Raw genomic sequence first — 14,825 nt, forward strand, 5'->3', positions numbered from 1 at the left:
TTCATTACCAGCTGGACAGAAGGCTGTGTAAGTGTGAAACGTGTATTAGGAGTGCATCTCTTGCCTCTTCTGAAAGAATGGAGAAGCTCAAGGATTTTTTAGATTAATAGGTCTGTGTCCTTTTGAGAAGCCAAGTAGCAAGATGCATTTTAACTTACTGTTAAACTTTGCCTTATGTTTAAGTTACATGAGTTTATGATGGCGTTGACATACTTCCTTGGAAGAAGTACTAACTGCTCTGTTCCATAATTCCGTGGTCTATGGCAGCATATTCTTATTTTTTACAAATTGGTGAATTGTGTGGGTGTCCAAACACCACTCCATGGCTCGTCTTACAGCAGTGTCTTGGTGTACATTGATGTTCTGGTTTTGGTCAGCTCTTTAATGCACCATTGCATGGCTTCTTCTGTTGGGCACTGAAACAAAAAGTAACTATTTATTCCCAGTTCTTACCAGATGATTCCCAGTCCCTTTCAGGTAGTTCACCTTGGCTCTCTAGTTTCTCCTGGACATCCTGCAATTGTCATGCTAATTATGATTTCGAACCTACCACCTTCTGTCTACATTTATCCTCAGGCAACATGGTTGTATTTTTGTGTTGTTTTGGTGGTTTTTGGTTTTGTGGGTTTTTTTTTTTTTTTTTTTTTTTTTTTTTTCCTGGGCTGGTAGAAATTATGAATTTGAGTATGCAATACTAATTGCCTGCACTCTGAATGAATGTGCATTAATTTAGATATTAAATTAAATGGCTGGCCAAAACAGGTGGTAGGTAATTAGTAATGGTGGGGGTTTTTTTGTTTCTTTTGGGTTTATTTCAAAAGTGTGAGGACTTCTGAAATTATGCCACAATGTGTAAGTTTGGTATATTTTCATGGCTTTTGCATGTACCTTCCAATAATGCTTATTTAACTTGATTTTTTGTTGGATCAATTCTCCATATCATGTCATATTTTGTCACCTCCTACATTAGTCTTGCTTCAGTATTTTCAAAATGGTTCTGTCTTCCATTACAAATTCGTCTGTAAAGGTTTTGTGGGTTTTTTAAATCAACAGGAGCCTTTAAAAACCATTGCATTTGAATGTTTCTACATCTCTTTAAGATTTACTTGCCTCTCTCAGATTAAGGGCAGTGCGTGAGTTTTGCACTGCTTTTACAAAAACAAACTCAGTCTGGCCGCCGCCATTATCGGGGCCGCGGGGCGCCCGGGGAACTACAACTCCCGGCAGCCCCCGCGCCGCGCGCGCAGAGAAGATGGCGGCCGCCACGGGGTGTGCGGCGGGAGCGGCGCCGGCGGGGTACACGGGTGAGGGGCGGCGCGGGGACCGGGAGCGGCGCCGGCGGGGTACACGGGTGAGGGGCGGCGCGGGGACCGGCAGCGGCGCCGGCGGGGTACACGGGTGAGGGGCGGCGAAGGGAACGGGAGCGGCGCCGGCGGGGTACACGGGTGAGGGGCGGCGCGGGGAACGGGAGCGGCGCCGGCGGGGTACACGGGTGAGGGGCGGCGCGGGGACCGGGAGCGGGGCGGCAGCGGCGTCTTAGAGCGATGGGTCCCTCGCAGCTCTGGCGGTGAAGTTCGCGGAGCGGCAGCGCTCGCACCACTGCCTGTTGGTGAAGGAGCACCAGGTGCGGGAAGGGGCCGACGCCGCGCACCCGCCTCGCCGCACCCTCTTCGTCCTCAACGTGCCCCCGTACTGCGGCCCGGTGAGTGGGGGTGGCGGGGCCGAGCGCTGGGCGGGGGCCCGGGGGCCGGTGTGCCTGGGGCTGCTCCGGGCTGGGGCCGCCCGGAGAGCTCTGCCGCCTGTTCGAGGGAGGCATCGCTCCTGCTTTGCTGTACCGCGTGTTTTCTCTCACTCTCCGTGTTAAGGACTCTTTGTCTAGGCTGTTCTCTCGCTGCGGGCATGTGCAGTCTGTGGACATCTGTGACAAGCCAGGGCCAGGAGAGAAAAAAGATAAACTGGCGTCCAAATTCTTTGACCAGAAAACTCTAAAGGTAAAGCTTGGGCGGGGGAGAGGAATACTTCAGTGGGGAAAGATGGCAAATACTGAATGATTCTCTGCAGAGCATGAGGCACAAGGAAACCACATGGGGCATTGGGTGACATGATCACTTACTTTAGTACTTTCTTGCTCCATCACCAATTTCGCTTACATATCTGACTCACCTCGGTGGTTTTTTTCTTTCAGGGATTTCAAGTAGCATATGTGGTGTTCAGGAAACCAGCAGCTGTCCAGGCAGCCAAGGCTCTATCACAGAAAGGTCCCCTGATAATATCAACAGAGAGCCACCCTGTGAAAACCGGCATTAGCAGTATGTCAGCTCTGGCTGTCTTTCTGAGGGCTAATGCTGGGGAAGAGCTATACTCATTGTTTGCTGAATTCTACCCTGCATGTCCCATTTTGTTCTAAAGCTGGGGATATGTCTAGTGTTTTCTGTTCTTTTATTATTCACAGTGTGGTAGTCTTACTGAACCAGAAGTTTAGGTCTGGTCCGGTGACCCTTTGGGAGAGTGGGGAACAGTCCTTTTTTCCAGACATTTTTTCAGTATTATTCAGAGATACCATCTACATCTTGTCCTCAAAATGGACACCAGACTCATGCAACAGGCCTCAAATGTCTGTCAGGTTGACAGCACTTCACATATAATTGCTTGACAGAAGCACAGCCCTGAATGTTGTGCCCCTTAGGCTTCAGTCTAACCCACTTCTGCTTGGGCAAATTGCAAACTCTTCCCATGGCATATTGATTGTGCTCTCAGCCAAGTCAGTTTGAGCTGTGTCAGGGGGAAGGTGACCACAAATGGGATCAATATGTCCGTCCCCCATGCTAGAGTTCACTCTAGAGCTGCCCAAAAGCACCACACTAGCCTGCTTCTAATAGCAGCTACTGCTGAATTGTGCCCTCTCTGTCTCAGAGTGGATCGCCAGCTATGAGGCCTCCATCGTGGATCCGAAGGAGCTGAAGGCTGAGGTGGATGCCTACATGGAAGACTATGATAAAAAGATGGCAGAGGTGAGGCCAAGCTAGGGACAGAACCCAACTAAGCAGTTTTCTTGGGGAGGAGAGAAAGAAGAGAGATTTCTCAGTGGTTCAGCCATAGTGGAAAGGGCTGAGGGTCTCTCTGTTTGACAGAGTTTTTTTACTCCCTGCTGTTGGGCAGTCAGACACAGGTTTGGTCTGCAGCATCTGACCCCCTAGGGCTTACAACAGATATCCACAAATAAATTGGTTTATGGCTGGCATGCAATGTTGTGACTGAGAGTAGAATGCCTGCAGCCCTGATCCCATGCCTTCCTTTAAATCTTGTGTGGAAGCAGGAGCTGTAACTTTGCCTCTGTTTAAGGGAGGGCTGTGGGGAGCTGTGCATAGGCTGTGCATCTGCACTGGGCTGCCTCACCCTCCTGTCCTTACAGGAAGAAGCCAAAGCAGCCAAGGAGGAGGGTGTTCCAGATGAGGAGGGCTGGGTGAAGGTGACCCGGAAGGGCCGGAAGCCGGGCCTGCCCCGGACAGAGGCTGCCAACTTGCGCATGCTGGAGAAGGAGAAACAGAAAAGGGCCCGCAAAGAGCTGCTCAACTTCTATGCCTGGCAGCATCGTGAGACCAAGAGAGAGCGTGAGTGTGCAAGTCTCCTCCTACCCCTGTCTGGGTCTCTTGTCTCTCACACTGTGGCCCAAAGAGCATCCTTCTGCCTTCAGGGGAGGCTACATCCAGCTGCCACTAAGCAACTGGCTGGCTGGATCTGAATGGCCTCTTGCCACCACCTGTTCTAGCAAGGGTTGCTGGAATATTTTGTGGGAGGGTGTGGTTTTCCAAGAGGTGCTTATTCAGTCTGCACAAAGGCAGTGATTGAAAGGGGAAACTAGCCAATTCCTCCCCAAGAGGGAGCTGCAGCACCACCGGAGATGAACAGCTGGAGCCCCAGCGTGCCATTCACCTGTGGTGTAAAAGGACCTGCTTTGGGAAACATGTGTTTGTGGCTGTTGGGACTGAGCCTCTCCGGTGTGTGGAAGTGAAGCTCCCAGGAGAGGGAGATCTGCTGCTCCCAAGTGAGCTGTTCTTTCTTCTTCTCTGTGTTTTAGACATTGCCCAGTTGAGGAAGAAATTTGAGGAGGACAAGCAGAGGATTGCACTGATGCGAGCCCAGCGCAAGTTTCGGCCATACTAAGTTGTTACTGAGCTGTTCTTCAGGTGCTTGTGCTGGAGAGGGTAGGAGAGATGCCTACTGACTCCATTTGCCAAAGGATTTTGAGGAATTGAGGCAGCTTTGCATTGCCTTTACCCTTGGATCTGAAACGGGAGATCCCAGCAACTGCTGCTGGAGGAGAGTTCCCTTTACTTGTATCAGTATCCTGCTCTTCTGTCATTCAGCCCCATGTCATCGCTTCTCAGGGTGCTCAGGTCAAGGGGCACATCCTGTGACAACATGTATCTCCCTGCCACCTGAAACCACACCTAAAGCTTGGTGAGAACTGTGATTGACCTAGCACAGCCTCTGCAGGGGCAGGGGATGGCTGAAGAACTGTAAATAAACTGCTGCTACTGTTTTCAGAACATGGGAATCCTTCTCTCTCCCTCCTCCCCTCCTGGGTCTCCTGTAGGAAACAGCTTCCTGTGTGCTGGGGTGGTGGTAAAAATTATAGCTTGTAATCTGATGCTTCTTTGCAAATTTTATTGAAGGATTGAGGAGGGAAGTGACTTAAGGAAAAACCTAACTGTGACTTGTTGCCACAAGCAGAGATCAGTGGTTTGGTACAGAGCCCTACCCCTTCTCTTGGTGATTCCTCTCTGGCCAAGTGTTGTGATGCCCAGTCATCCAGCTGTGCATGGAGCTCTGCAACCATGTCTAGGCCATGGGAAATTCTTGATAGCCAGCACTGTTGCAAGAACCAATGCCACTTTGAGCAGCCTGGTTTGGAAGGAGAAACCAAACTCCAGGCCCTGTTTCCACTTAACCTGTCCCCAGCTCACAGAAGGCAGGTAAGGATGGCAGCAGGCATGTTTAGGTGTGGGGCAATGGTTTTGTACTGCTCCTATAGAATTTTTGCAGCTCTGGAGTAGTGGTAGGTCTGTGATTGAAGTAACTCACACAGCCCCAGGATTTTACACATTTATTTTACTATCTGCATCCTTGCTAGAGATGTGACCATGAATGTAAGGTGAAAGTTGTAAATTCCAGAGAGCTGAGATAAAATGGATTTACCCTCTCCTAAAAAACTGACTGCAAATACAGTTTGCATTGCTTGCAGATTGACAGGCCTGCCTGCTTCAGTGGGCTTTTGCATCAATTTAACTGGGAGGCAGATCCTTAATAAGGCCTACCTAAGGCAGACAGTGTGTAAAAATTGTTGCCTCCCAAGATGCATTTTAGCTGCTTGGGTGAGCAGCCTGCAAGAGAAAGGAGGTTTGTTCTCCTATAGAGTCAAGAAGACAGATTTAACATTAGAACATTAATCTTTATTTAGAACAGAAATTGTCTCTGCCAGTTTTTCCATAATTTGTAGTTCTCCCAGCTGCTTCAGCTAGAGGATTAGGGATTCTCTAGTGTTCATTAAAATGGCCTTCTCTGCACAGGTGAGCTCTTACACAAGCTGATTCTTAAACAGCACCTCTCACAGTGGAACAGAGACACTGAGGCCCTCTGAGCTCAGGCATCTATGCAAGTAAGCAGAGAAGCAGAACACTTTCCTTGTTTTTCAGCAGGTTAAATCCTGGGATCCTCAGGGAGGAGGCAAGATGAGCCACCTCTATTGCAGTGCCAAAGCTGGTGGTGCTGGCTGCTGTCACAGAGGATGCCTCTGCCTTATATTCTGCTCTGTTTCAGTGTGCAAGTTTGGAGTAAGCCAAGGGGAAGGCCACTTTGGGCCTCTATCCCTGTACTCACAGAGCTGGAAGTAGAGCAAAGATTCCATCAACCTTTGGAAAATGAGATACTTTGCTCAGCTCCCCTTCAGAGTACCCCCGGCAGACCTGCTTCCACCCTGCAGTCAGCTAAGCACAGGAAAGATTATCAGAATCTAATGTTGGATGTGAGGTAGAAATGGTGACAATTCTGGAGCTTGCTTGTTAGCTCCCAGTTCTCCCAGACAGCTGCAGCTCTGAGGGCTTCCTAGAGTCTGGCCCTGGTGTTCTGTGCTGTCAGGAAGTTGCTGATGATCCCAGATACCACCTCGGGCTCATTCAGATGCACAAAATGACTCCCAGGCACTTCTGCTAGCTGGATGTGCTGGAGGGAAAGGATACAAGATGTGGTCTACGAAAGTGTTCCCTCAAGCACACACTGCTTGCTGTGTGACACTCGTGGGAAGGGACAGAGCAAGTGAGGTAGGACAGAGATGGAAGGACCAGAGAAGAGCTGGGTCCAGAGGGCAATACTAATTTGGGACTTGGGCAGTAGGGACAAAGTTGACTTCCACCCCTGACTCCACCCCCCACTTCCCCGTGTGAGGGCTGTGCTGTTCAGGACAATCACCTAGTGGAGGGTGTCCACCAAGGTCAGCTGTGTCCCAGCTGCTGCTCCCAGATTGGTGACAAATTGAGATGCAAGGATTATGTTTGCTCTCACCTCTTTGAGGGTAGACTCAAATGCCTCCTGCAGGGCTTTCACAAAATTATTTCTGCTGGGTAGGTTGTGTGGTACCAAGAGTCCATCTTGTGATCTGAAAAACAACAGTGAGGCTTAGTACAGCACCCAGTGTGCTTCCATTTGTCTTTGTGGCTGTCCTCAGCAGGATCAATGTCCCCAGTACAGTAGGATGACAAACCCATGTGTTCTTTCCAGGCTGTTTGTAAACAGCAGGTGACAGGGTCAGATTGCACCACCCATCTTGGCTAAGCAGCTATTTTCTATCAAACTAAAAGGTGTAAAACCTTGGATGACTGCTTGGTGGTATCGGAGTGGAGACTGGCTAAATATTGTCCTTGCAGGGCTGGCTCTGGAACTGGTCTGAAAGCATAATTCTCTGCCCCTGCTCTGCCTTCTACTCTTTAACTTCTTTCCTTAAGAGTTTCCACATCTCCCCTCAGTCCCTTCTGCCTCTCTTTGCTGCTTATTTAACCAGGTTATGGCCTGCTCAGAGAGGGAGCTACCAGGGCAATTGCCCTGGAGAAGTCAGCATTTGACCTCCTGCAGAGATAAGATCATGCTGTCTCTTACTGTGCTGGTGATGGGACAAGGGAATATCCCAGGCATTTCTATGGTGCAGAGGACTGGATCTCAGCACAGTGTTACATTTCTGGACAAGCAGAAATAGCCTGAACCTGTTATGATACTAAAACAGATCAGGGAAGCCAAAGCTGCACCTCTTTTCTCAACTGCTAGCACTTCTTGTTTTCTAGATAAATCATTTAACAGCACCCCACCAGCCTAGGTAGCCAGAGCCCTGCACACCTTGCCCTCAAAGGAGATGGGAAAAGGCGGAGGATGACTGGCAGAACAAGCTGTGCACCCAGACAGCTTAAGAGCTTGGCAAGCTACTGGCCATGTCCCCAGAGCTGCTTGTCCCAGGTGCCACAGGAGAGAGCGTGCAGGAGCACAGACCAGGGGCTTCAGGAGCAGCTGGAAGAGATGGAAATTGCTGTAGTTTCACCTGTTAGCTCAAGCAAGAGGTTTTGGGGCCTGGTGAAAGGGGGCAGGCCGGGTTTCTCACTGTGGTAGAGTCAGGTCAGGAGGACAGCAAGTAGGTGTGGTGCTGTGGAGAGTCACATATTTGCCAGGATGGCCCCTTGCTGCAGTGCCAAGGAATGGAAAGTTGTGAGGTGGGATTGTGAAGCCAAGAGTATGGGAAAGATGGGGCAGGACTAATGTTTCCTCAGTGAATTCCTTGCACCAGAGAGTCCCAGCCTGAAAGTAGAGTGCAAGGCTGGGAGGATGTTCCAGTTGCTATCTGCCTTCTCTAGGAGCCTGCCCAACCCAGGGCAGTGGTGGGGAACTGGGAAATACTTCTCACATGTGAAGCTATACTGTTACATCAGCTGGCCAGAAGTCTGAATGACTAGTGTAGGAGAAGGGGTAATGGAGGACTCCTTCCTAGCCTTCATTCCTTCTACTGAGGGAAACAGCAGAGGTTGGTATGGTTTGTGCCTCACTCACACAATGATGAGAACACGGTCCTGGATCTTCTGCAAGAGCTTTACACACTGCTCCACTGTGAAGAACTCTCGACTCTGCTGCAGGTGCAAAGAGAGGGAAAGTGTCAAAGTTCAGGGACAGCATCTGGGGCAGAGGGTGTCCCCAAGCCCTCCTGCACAAGTGGCTCTGAAGGTAGAAGTGACTGTGGCCCTGAAGCTTCCATGCTGGGACATGACATGCATCCAGGCTGCACACAGGAGTAGATGGCTCTGCAAAGACTCCTCCTGTCCAGCTGTGTTTCAGGGCTGCCAACAGCATTGCCTGCTGGGCTGCAGCACATACGGGAATGATCTCATAGAGAAAAGCTTTAAAAATCCTTTTACTAAAAAGGAGAGTACATTACCCTGGCTTCCATATCCTGACAGTAGCACAGATAGAGGAGGCCCTAATTGCTCAAAGTGGCACAAAACTATCAAAATACCAAACCTAAGGACTTTGCTCCACTCCCCTTCTTATTCAGGTCATCTGACAAAGAAGCTGACAGAAAGCATCCATCCATCTGCTGCCTGAAGATTTAAAACAGCAGGAAAATGTGGCCAGGAAGCCCTGGGGCAGAGGAACTTTTTAAAAAAAACAAATGGTAACATTTTCCAGTCACTCTGTAAGCTGAATCAATGATCAAGTGCAGGCTCTTTTAAAAGCAGCATTTAAAGGACATGTGGGAATTAGGAAAGCAGAAAGTAAGCAGCTGGGTGGAGGGAGGCCCTAGCTCTGTGAGCAGGCATCCTCTATCTGAGTGTTCTGTAAGCTCAGGGCTCTGAAGTAGCAGGGGGCATGTCAGAAGAGCAGTGCTCACCGTACGGGCTCTCATGTCTCTGTTATACACCAGCCCTAGAAAACAAAAGCCGAAGATTTTCATGTTTCATAGAAGCAGCAGTTGTTCTGTTTTAACTCACTCTTGGGGTCTGCCCAAGACTTTCTGAGATGGGAGGAATAGGATTAATTCAGATTTCTCCTTTTTTAAATTTTTTTTTTTTTCAGCTGTTCTAGGATTTGAGCACCAAACCCAGTTGCTGGGAATGGAGAACTCTGCCTCCAGACTTAATTGATCCCATTCAGGCTGTGTAGATGTGTAGCTAGGGCACCCTGTACCCTGCAGAAGACAATGGCTGTTGGCACCAGTTCCTTCCCACACCCAGCAGTGGCCCAGCAGCACACAGCCCCTTACCAGCGGGTGTCTCAGTTGCTCCTCGCTGCAGCAGGATTGCCCCACCCTCTGCTGTCAGATGGCTGTTGGCTTCTAAAAGCCTGAGGGAGACATGGCAGAGAGATTGTGATGCTGGAAAAAGGGAGGAAGTGAAGCAAAAATGCCATGACAAGGTGACAGTGAGCTCTCAGGCTGCTTCAGAAAGGAGCAGGAAGAAACAGCACTTCTGGCAGCAGAAGCAAAAGGTCTTGCTGGGATTCCAGAAAAGGACTTGCAGGGATGGTTTTCCTTTCTCATTTGTGCAGCTCTAACTCTGTCAAGGTGAGGGCAGGCAGTAAATGAAGAGGATGGATGGGAACCTACCTCTGCAATGCTGCTTCAGGACTCCGTGCTTTGGGAGTTTGCTGCTTTGCCTCCAGACTCAGTAGTCTGTCGATCACCCTCCGTTTTGATTTCAGCCACGCCTCAGTGTCCTGAAACACAGAGAGGTAGGGAAGAGGAGTAACCCTTTTCTTACTGATTTTACCCCTTATTGGACAGTGGAAGAGGGAATTTCACTCTTCAACATCCCTCAGAACTGGTACCAGTTATGGGTATCTTAATAAAAATGCTGGGGGAAAGGGACCATCAATACTGCTGTAATGAACTTAATAACTTTTTATCTTTTCTAACCCTTCCTATCTCACTTCTGAGTTGAGGCCAGCTCTCCAAAGTTTGGTATTTTTTGTCTCTCTGACCTAGGGCTTCTGTCCCACTACTGCCAGCGAAAGCTCCAGCATCTGGTAGCAATGATGGCAAGTTGGAAATGTAGCTTTATGAACTGCCAGGAACAGAAAAAAATCTACCAGTCTTGTACACAGGTCACCCAACAAGCTGCTGGCAAAAAGATAACCTCAGCTGGCAGTTGCCTGGATAGAGGTTCCAGTTTCCTGTGTACAAGGGCTTGGCACAGACAGGCAAATTTCAGTGCTAAGGGACTGCAGGATGTGGAGCTCTACAAGTGTGCCCCAAGGGCCACCCTAAGGATGGACTTCAGTCTGCAACAAGGAGCCGATCAGTGCCTGCCAAAAGGAAGTGCCCTAGGACTTGCCAGGAAGTGGTCACATCAGTGCTTTCTCTGAACAAGTGAAGGAAAGAAAAAAACCATCTATTTTTGTGTTCTAAAAAAGTGAAGGGAAGGACACATGAGCTCTAACCTCTGGAGCTAGAAGAAAGCCAAGACTTTCCAGCAGGATCAGCTTGTCCACCATCTCGGGATAAAGGAAACAGAACTGAGGAGAAATGAAGCAATAAGAAAATGAAAAGCTGAGCACTGAGTGATGTCTTTATCCTGCTGCATGGGAGAGGGGTCAGGGAAGGCCCTCTCCTCCCCTGAGATCCAGATCTGTCCCTTCATTCCTCTCCCATTTGTTGTTGCAGCTGCAGAAATCACAACCCCATGAAGAAATGATGGTTTACTTACCATTCCTGCCACAGCCCCACCTGCAAAGAAGAAAAGGGTGCTCATGCACAGAACAGTCCCTGGTAACAGAAATTCACCTTCCCCACAGCAGGAGCTGCCTCAGAAATAAAAGTGTGCATTGTACTTTGGGACAAAATCCCAGTGCAGAGGAGAACTCTCCCAGCCCACAACATGCAGGCAGAGACAAAGGCTGTTGACCTGCTCTGTTCCCCATCTTGTGCCATTCCCACTTCCCTCAGACAGCAAAGGCCAAGGCAGAGTTACTCTTTAAAATGGCTTGTCTTGGTGTGTAGGTCCTGTTAGCTGTGACTAGAGTGGCTCTGGGAAGCAAACTCCAAATTATGGCAAAATCAAATCATATTCCATGCCCAAAGGGATGGATCCTGGTGTCCTCAGGCAGCTTTACAGCCCACCAAATAGGGCTGTTCCCAGGCTTTGTGGGGACCAGGCAGGAAGGCCTGCTGCTGTGAATTCTCCTGCATATTCCACCCCTCTTTGCCAGTCACTGTTCTGTCCTGTGGGAGAAATGCTCACAGCAAGAGTTACCACTCTCTCTGCAGCAGGGTCTTGAAAACAGGCATTTCAAACACAGGCACAGATTTTTGAGTCACTCAAGCAGGAACCTGGCACTTGGCATAATAAATATTCCAACCTGGCTCCTAGCAGCATGTCTTGGATGTTAATTACCTACTGCTTTCTATTAATCTCACAGTTTACAAGGACTAGAGCTACTTACCCATACTGTGACCCATCAGTGTGAACCGTCTCCACTGCAAGGCTAAATGGCAACAGAGAAAAACAGACAGTGCTACATTAGAAACCAGAGCAGCAACATCTTGCTGCTTCTCCACTGACATGGGTCCTTTCTCCCAGGGGGGCTTTTGTACTGCCACATTTGCTTCTTAATCCAGAAACCAAGCAGCTAAGTAGGCTGATTTTAAAGAAAAATGAGCATTTACCACCTCATTTCCATGGTATTTATGTCATACAGCTCTCAAGCTCTCTCTGTATGTCAAACAAACATCAGCAAAGTCCCATTCACTGCCAGATATGAGACTGGCAAGAAGCAGAAGAGCCTGACTGCGTAGCATCTGGTGGAAGAGAGAAACCTTTACAGAGCATCCTGCTGCAGGGCATTCTGCAAGACATGTAAGGACACAGAGCCAGGTCTGCTGCATTGAGGGAAGTATGATTCCAAGTGAAAGCTTTCTGCACCATTTAGCACATCAGGCTCTTCAGTCCATTTTTAGGGCACTCTGGGAGATGTATAGGAAAATACAGCTTTATCAGTGCTGCCCATCTGAAATATACCTCACTGAAAGATGGCATTTACCCTCTGGAACATCTGAGAGCTTCTAGAGGCTCTTGTATACTGAATGGGGAATGTAAAACCACACATGCCAAATATACAGATGGACAGTTATATCAGGAGTTATTAGGAGTACAAGACACTTTGACTTTCTGATTTCTCTGCATGATACTAAAGCAAGTAGCAAACTGTCATCAGGGAGAACCAGAAGCTTCCAATTTATTACACATAACACTGGTTAGGGGTTACTGACTGCTTACAAAAAGCCAGTCTGGCAAAACCATTTAGTTGCATCCACCACTTCACCACTACAGCTTTTTTAGTATAGGAACACTACAAAAACTTCCAGGGTTTTAAGTTTCTTCCTTTTCCCAAACAGTGAGAAAGAGGGATGCTTACTCAGTCACAAAGTGCTGGCTAAGATCAAACTGAGAAGCAGGGGGAACTGATTCCTCTCCTGGCAGAAAATGCTACTTGCTTGTTGGAAAGAGCAGGACCCATACAGCACCCCCTGCACAAGCACCCCCTCGGGGGTTCCTTCAGCTACCCACCTGCTGCCACCCGGCGCACATCAGTCACATAATCTAGGAAATGGTAGGGGCAGCCTGCAGGTCGGTGGGAGGACAAACCATGTCCAGAAAAATCCATTGCCACATAGTAACAACCTGAAAGGGAAAGCGTATCAGATGTGCAGCCTGGCCACACAACCAAAGCCATCCTGATGAGCCAGACCTACCTCTAGGGAGCAGTGGAATGAGCTTGTCAAAGGTGTTGGCATTGTCCAACCAGCCATGCAAACACAGCACAGGGTGTCCCTCTGAAGGTCCCCAGGCCTTGGCTGCCACATGTCCCCAGGGCACAGGGAATTTCAGCTCTAAGAACATGCCCAAAACAGGGTGATGTCCTTGGAGAGTCACGTACTTGGAGTAGGTCCCAGGGGTCTTGTTAATGGTCTAGAGCTCTGAAAAGAATAATACAGGTCTTTAGTAACTCACCAGTCTCCTGTGGTCTTAATTAGCAGCTTGATGATTTATAGCTCCCCATTCAACATCCCAAGCTGCCATTCCTGACTGCCTGTTTGGGGAATCCTCCTCCCAGCACGTACTAGCTATGCTCCTAGGAAGAAATAAGCTTTCCCTACACAGGAGGAGAAAGCCTTCTCTGTGTCTCTGCAGCAGCTGCAACCTGACCAAAAGGCACAGGACGTCTGGCAAGAGGGAACCATGCAGAATTTCCCCAGCTAGCTGCAGTCAGCCAAGCACCTGTCCTGGGCCAAAAGACAGTTTGGGGAATAAGGATGCTGCCTCCAGCATTAGACTGTTACCACCTTGCCCTCTTTTACCTTGGTGCTTCTCTTGTGCACCACTGGTTGGCACATTTGCTAGAGCAGACAGCGGGTCACTGCTGCCACTGCCTGTGCACCCCTTAGGGCCAGGGACTTTTACGTGGGATATGGGTCCACAACTAGGACCTTGCTAGGCACTTGCTCGACCTCAAACCATCTCATCTATCTGCCAATCACTGACCCATGCTCAAGCGCCAGCTCCTGAGTGAACCCAGCCTCTGGCGACCTTCCAATGGTGGTTTAAACATTGCCCTTCCACCCCTAAGGCACGGGCAACCATCTCCAAGTCTCTCATATCACATCCCCTTCCCAAGTGCCTTGTCTTGCATATCTGCTCCCTTAAATAGCCCTCTGAGACCGCACAGCAATTAAATCACGCTACATGAAGTCTGTCCTGAGCCCATACCTCCCTAAGGAGTGAGGACAGAGGGCGTAGGCTGCCATCAGGGCCCTGATGGTCCCAATCAGCCAAGCCTGGGGCTCCCCGTGAGTGTGTTTAAGCTCGGCCCAGGACCAGCAGTGCTGCCGGAGTGCCGGTCTCCATCAGCAACACCCCCTTCCCAGGAACCGTGGCGCTGCCTGCGGATCACGGGGCTGTGCCTGATCCCAGCTGCCCTCGCCGGGCCGGATCCTGACAAACAACCGTGGGCTGACTTTCCATAGTGTGACCATGCACCTGCCCTTCCCGAGGGCCTGGGCTTCTGGCAGAGCCTGATCCCAGCTGCCCAGGCAGTCCCGCCTGACCCAGCGGGGCTCGGGCGCTGCGATCCCCCGGCCCCGGGTGAGGCCTCCCTGGGCGGGCAGGAGGCGCCGCTGCCCCCGGGCCTTCGCCTCGGTCCTGCTCCCGGCCCCGGGAGGGCTGTAGCGGACCGACCCCGCCCGGCGCGCAGAGCAGCCCCCGGGGCGCCACGGCCGACCCGGCCCCTCTCCCCTCGCCGCCCTCCCGCGGCGCCCCGGCCCCCTCCTACCGCTCCTGCGGCCGGGCCGGCTGAGCAGAGGCGGCGGGGCCGGGCCGGGCCGGGCCGGGCCGGGCGGCTGCTCCGCCCCGCCGCCCGCCTCCCGGGGCGCCCGCTGCCCGCCCCTGCCTGCTCCGGGCTCGCTAAGAGCAACGGGAATGTAACGGGGGCTGTGGCGTCTGGAGCTGCGGACACCCTCCTGGGCGTGATGGGAATCTTTACGGAGTCGAAATCATGGAGGTATGGCTGCATCCTTGACTACGTCCAGAAGACGCGTTACTGACGATGGAAACTGCCTGTTCTGTGGTGACACAGTGTGAGATGTTTTAACTGTGACCCAGGAGCTTCATATTGACATCAAACGGGCCCAGTGCTTGACACTGACACTGAACTTCTGTCAGTCTCTGATACAGAGACTCTTCTGAACTCCTAACACTTGCTGGAATCGTGTTGCTTCAGGGACAAGAGTCACCCTCCCA

The 14,825-nt window shown here is 50.5% G+C and overlaps 2 protein-coding genes across 4 annotated transcripts; one reads left to right on the top strand and one right to left on the bottom strand.

Annotated features, from left to right (window-relative positions):
- The first annotated feature begins 1,241 nt into the window (after positions 1-1,241).
- Positions 1,242-4,550, top strand: RRP7A (ribosomal RNA processing 7 homolog A). The gene is made up of 7 exons (XM_077783613.2): positions 1,242-1,304; positions 1,560-1,702; positions 1,866-1,991; positions 2,186-2,309; positions 2,914-3,011; positions 3,413-3,611; positions 4,079-4,550. Exons 1-7 carry the CDS (start codon positions 1,253-1,255, stop codon positions 4,162-4,164), a joined length of 828 nt encoding a protein of 275 aa, XP_077639739.1. The 5' UTR covers positions 1,242-1,252; the 3' UTR covers positions 4,165-4,550.
- Positions 4,551-4,653: 103 nt separating this feature from the next.
- SERHL2 (serine hydrolase like 2) lies at positions 4,654-14,467 on the bottom strand. 3 transcript variants are annotated; one of them, XM_021552764.4, is made up of 12 exons: positions 14,359-14,467; positions 12,782-13,006; positions 12,597-12,710; positions 11,473-11,514; positions 10,737-10,756; positions 10,471-10,545; positions 9,638-9,747; positions 9,296-9,375; positions 8,924-8,958; positions 8,089-8,165; positions 6,562-6,655; positions 4,654-6,222 (listed from the first exon to the last, which is right to left on the bottom strand). In XM_021552764.4, exons 2-12 carry the CDS (start codon positions 12,927-12,929, stop codon positions 6,106-6,108), a joined length of 912 nt encoding a protein of 303 aa, XP_021408439.1. In that variant the 5' UTR covers positions 12,930-13,006; positions 14,359-14,467; the 3' UTR covers positions 4,654-6,105. The 3 variants fall into 3 exon arrangements, 2 of the variants coding, with proteins under 2 accessions (XP_021408439.1, XP_085426025.1); XM_085569899.1 differs by lacking the exon at positions 10,471-10,545; XR_014952227.1 differs by lacking the exon at positions 4,654-6,222 and having other exon boundaries at positions 7,387-8,958.
- Positions 14,468-14,825: the final 358 nt, after the last annotated feature.

This window comes from Lonchura striata, chromosome 1A, assembly GCF_050655825.1.
Source record: "Lonchura striata isolate lonStrDom1 chromosome 1A, ASM5065582v1, whole genome shotgun sequence".
Lineage (NCBI taxonomy): Eukaryota > Metazoa > Chordata > Aves > Passeriformes > Estrildidae > Lonchura > Lonchura striata.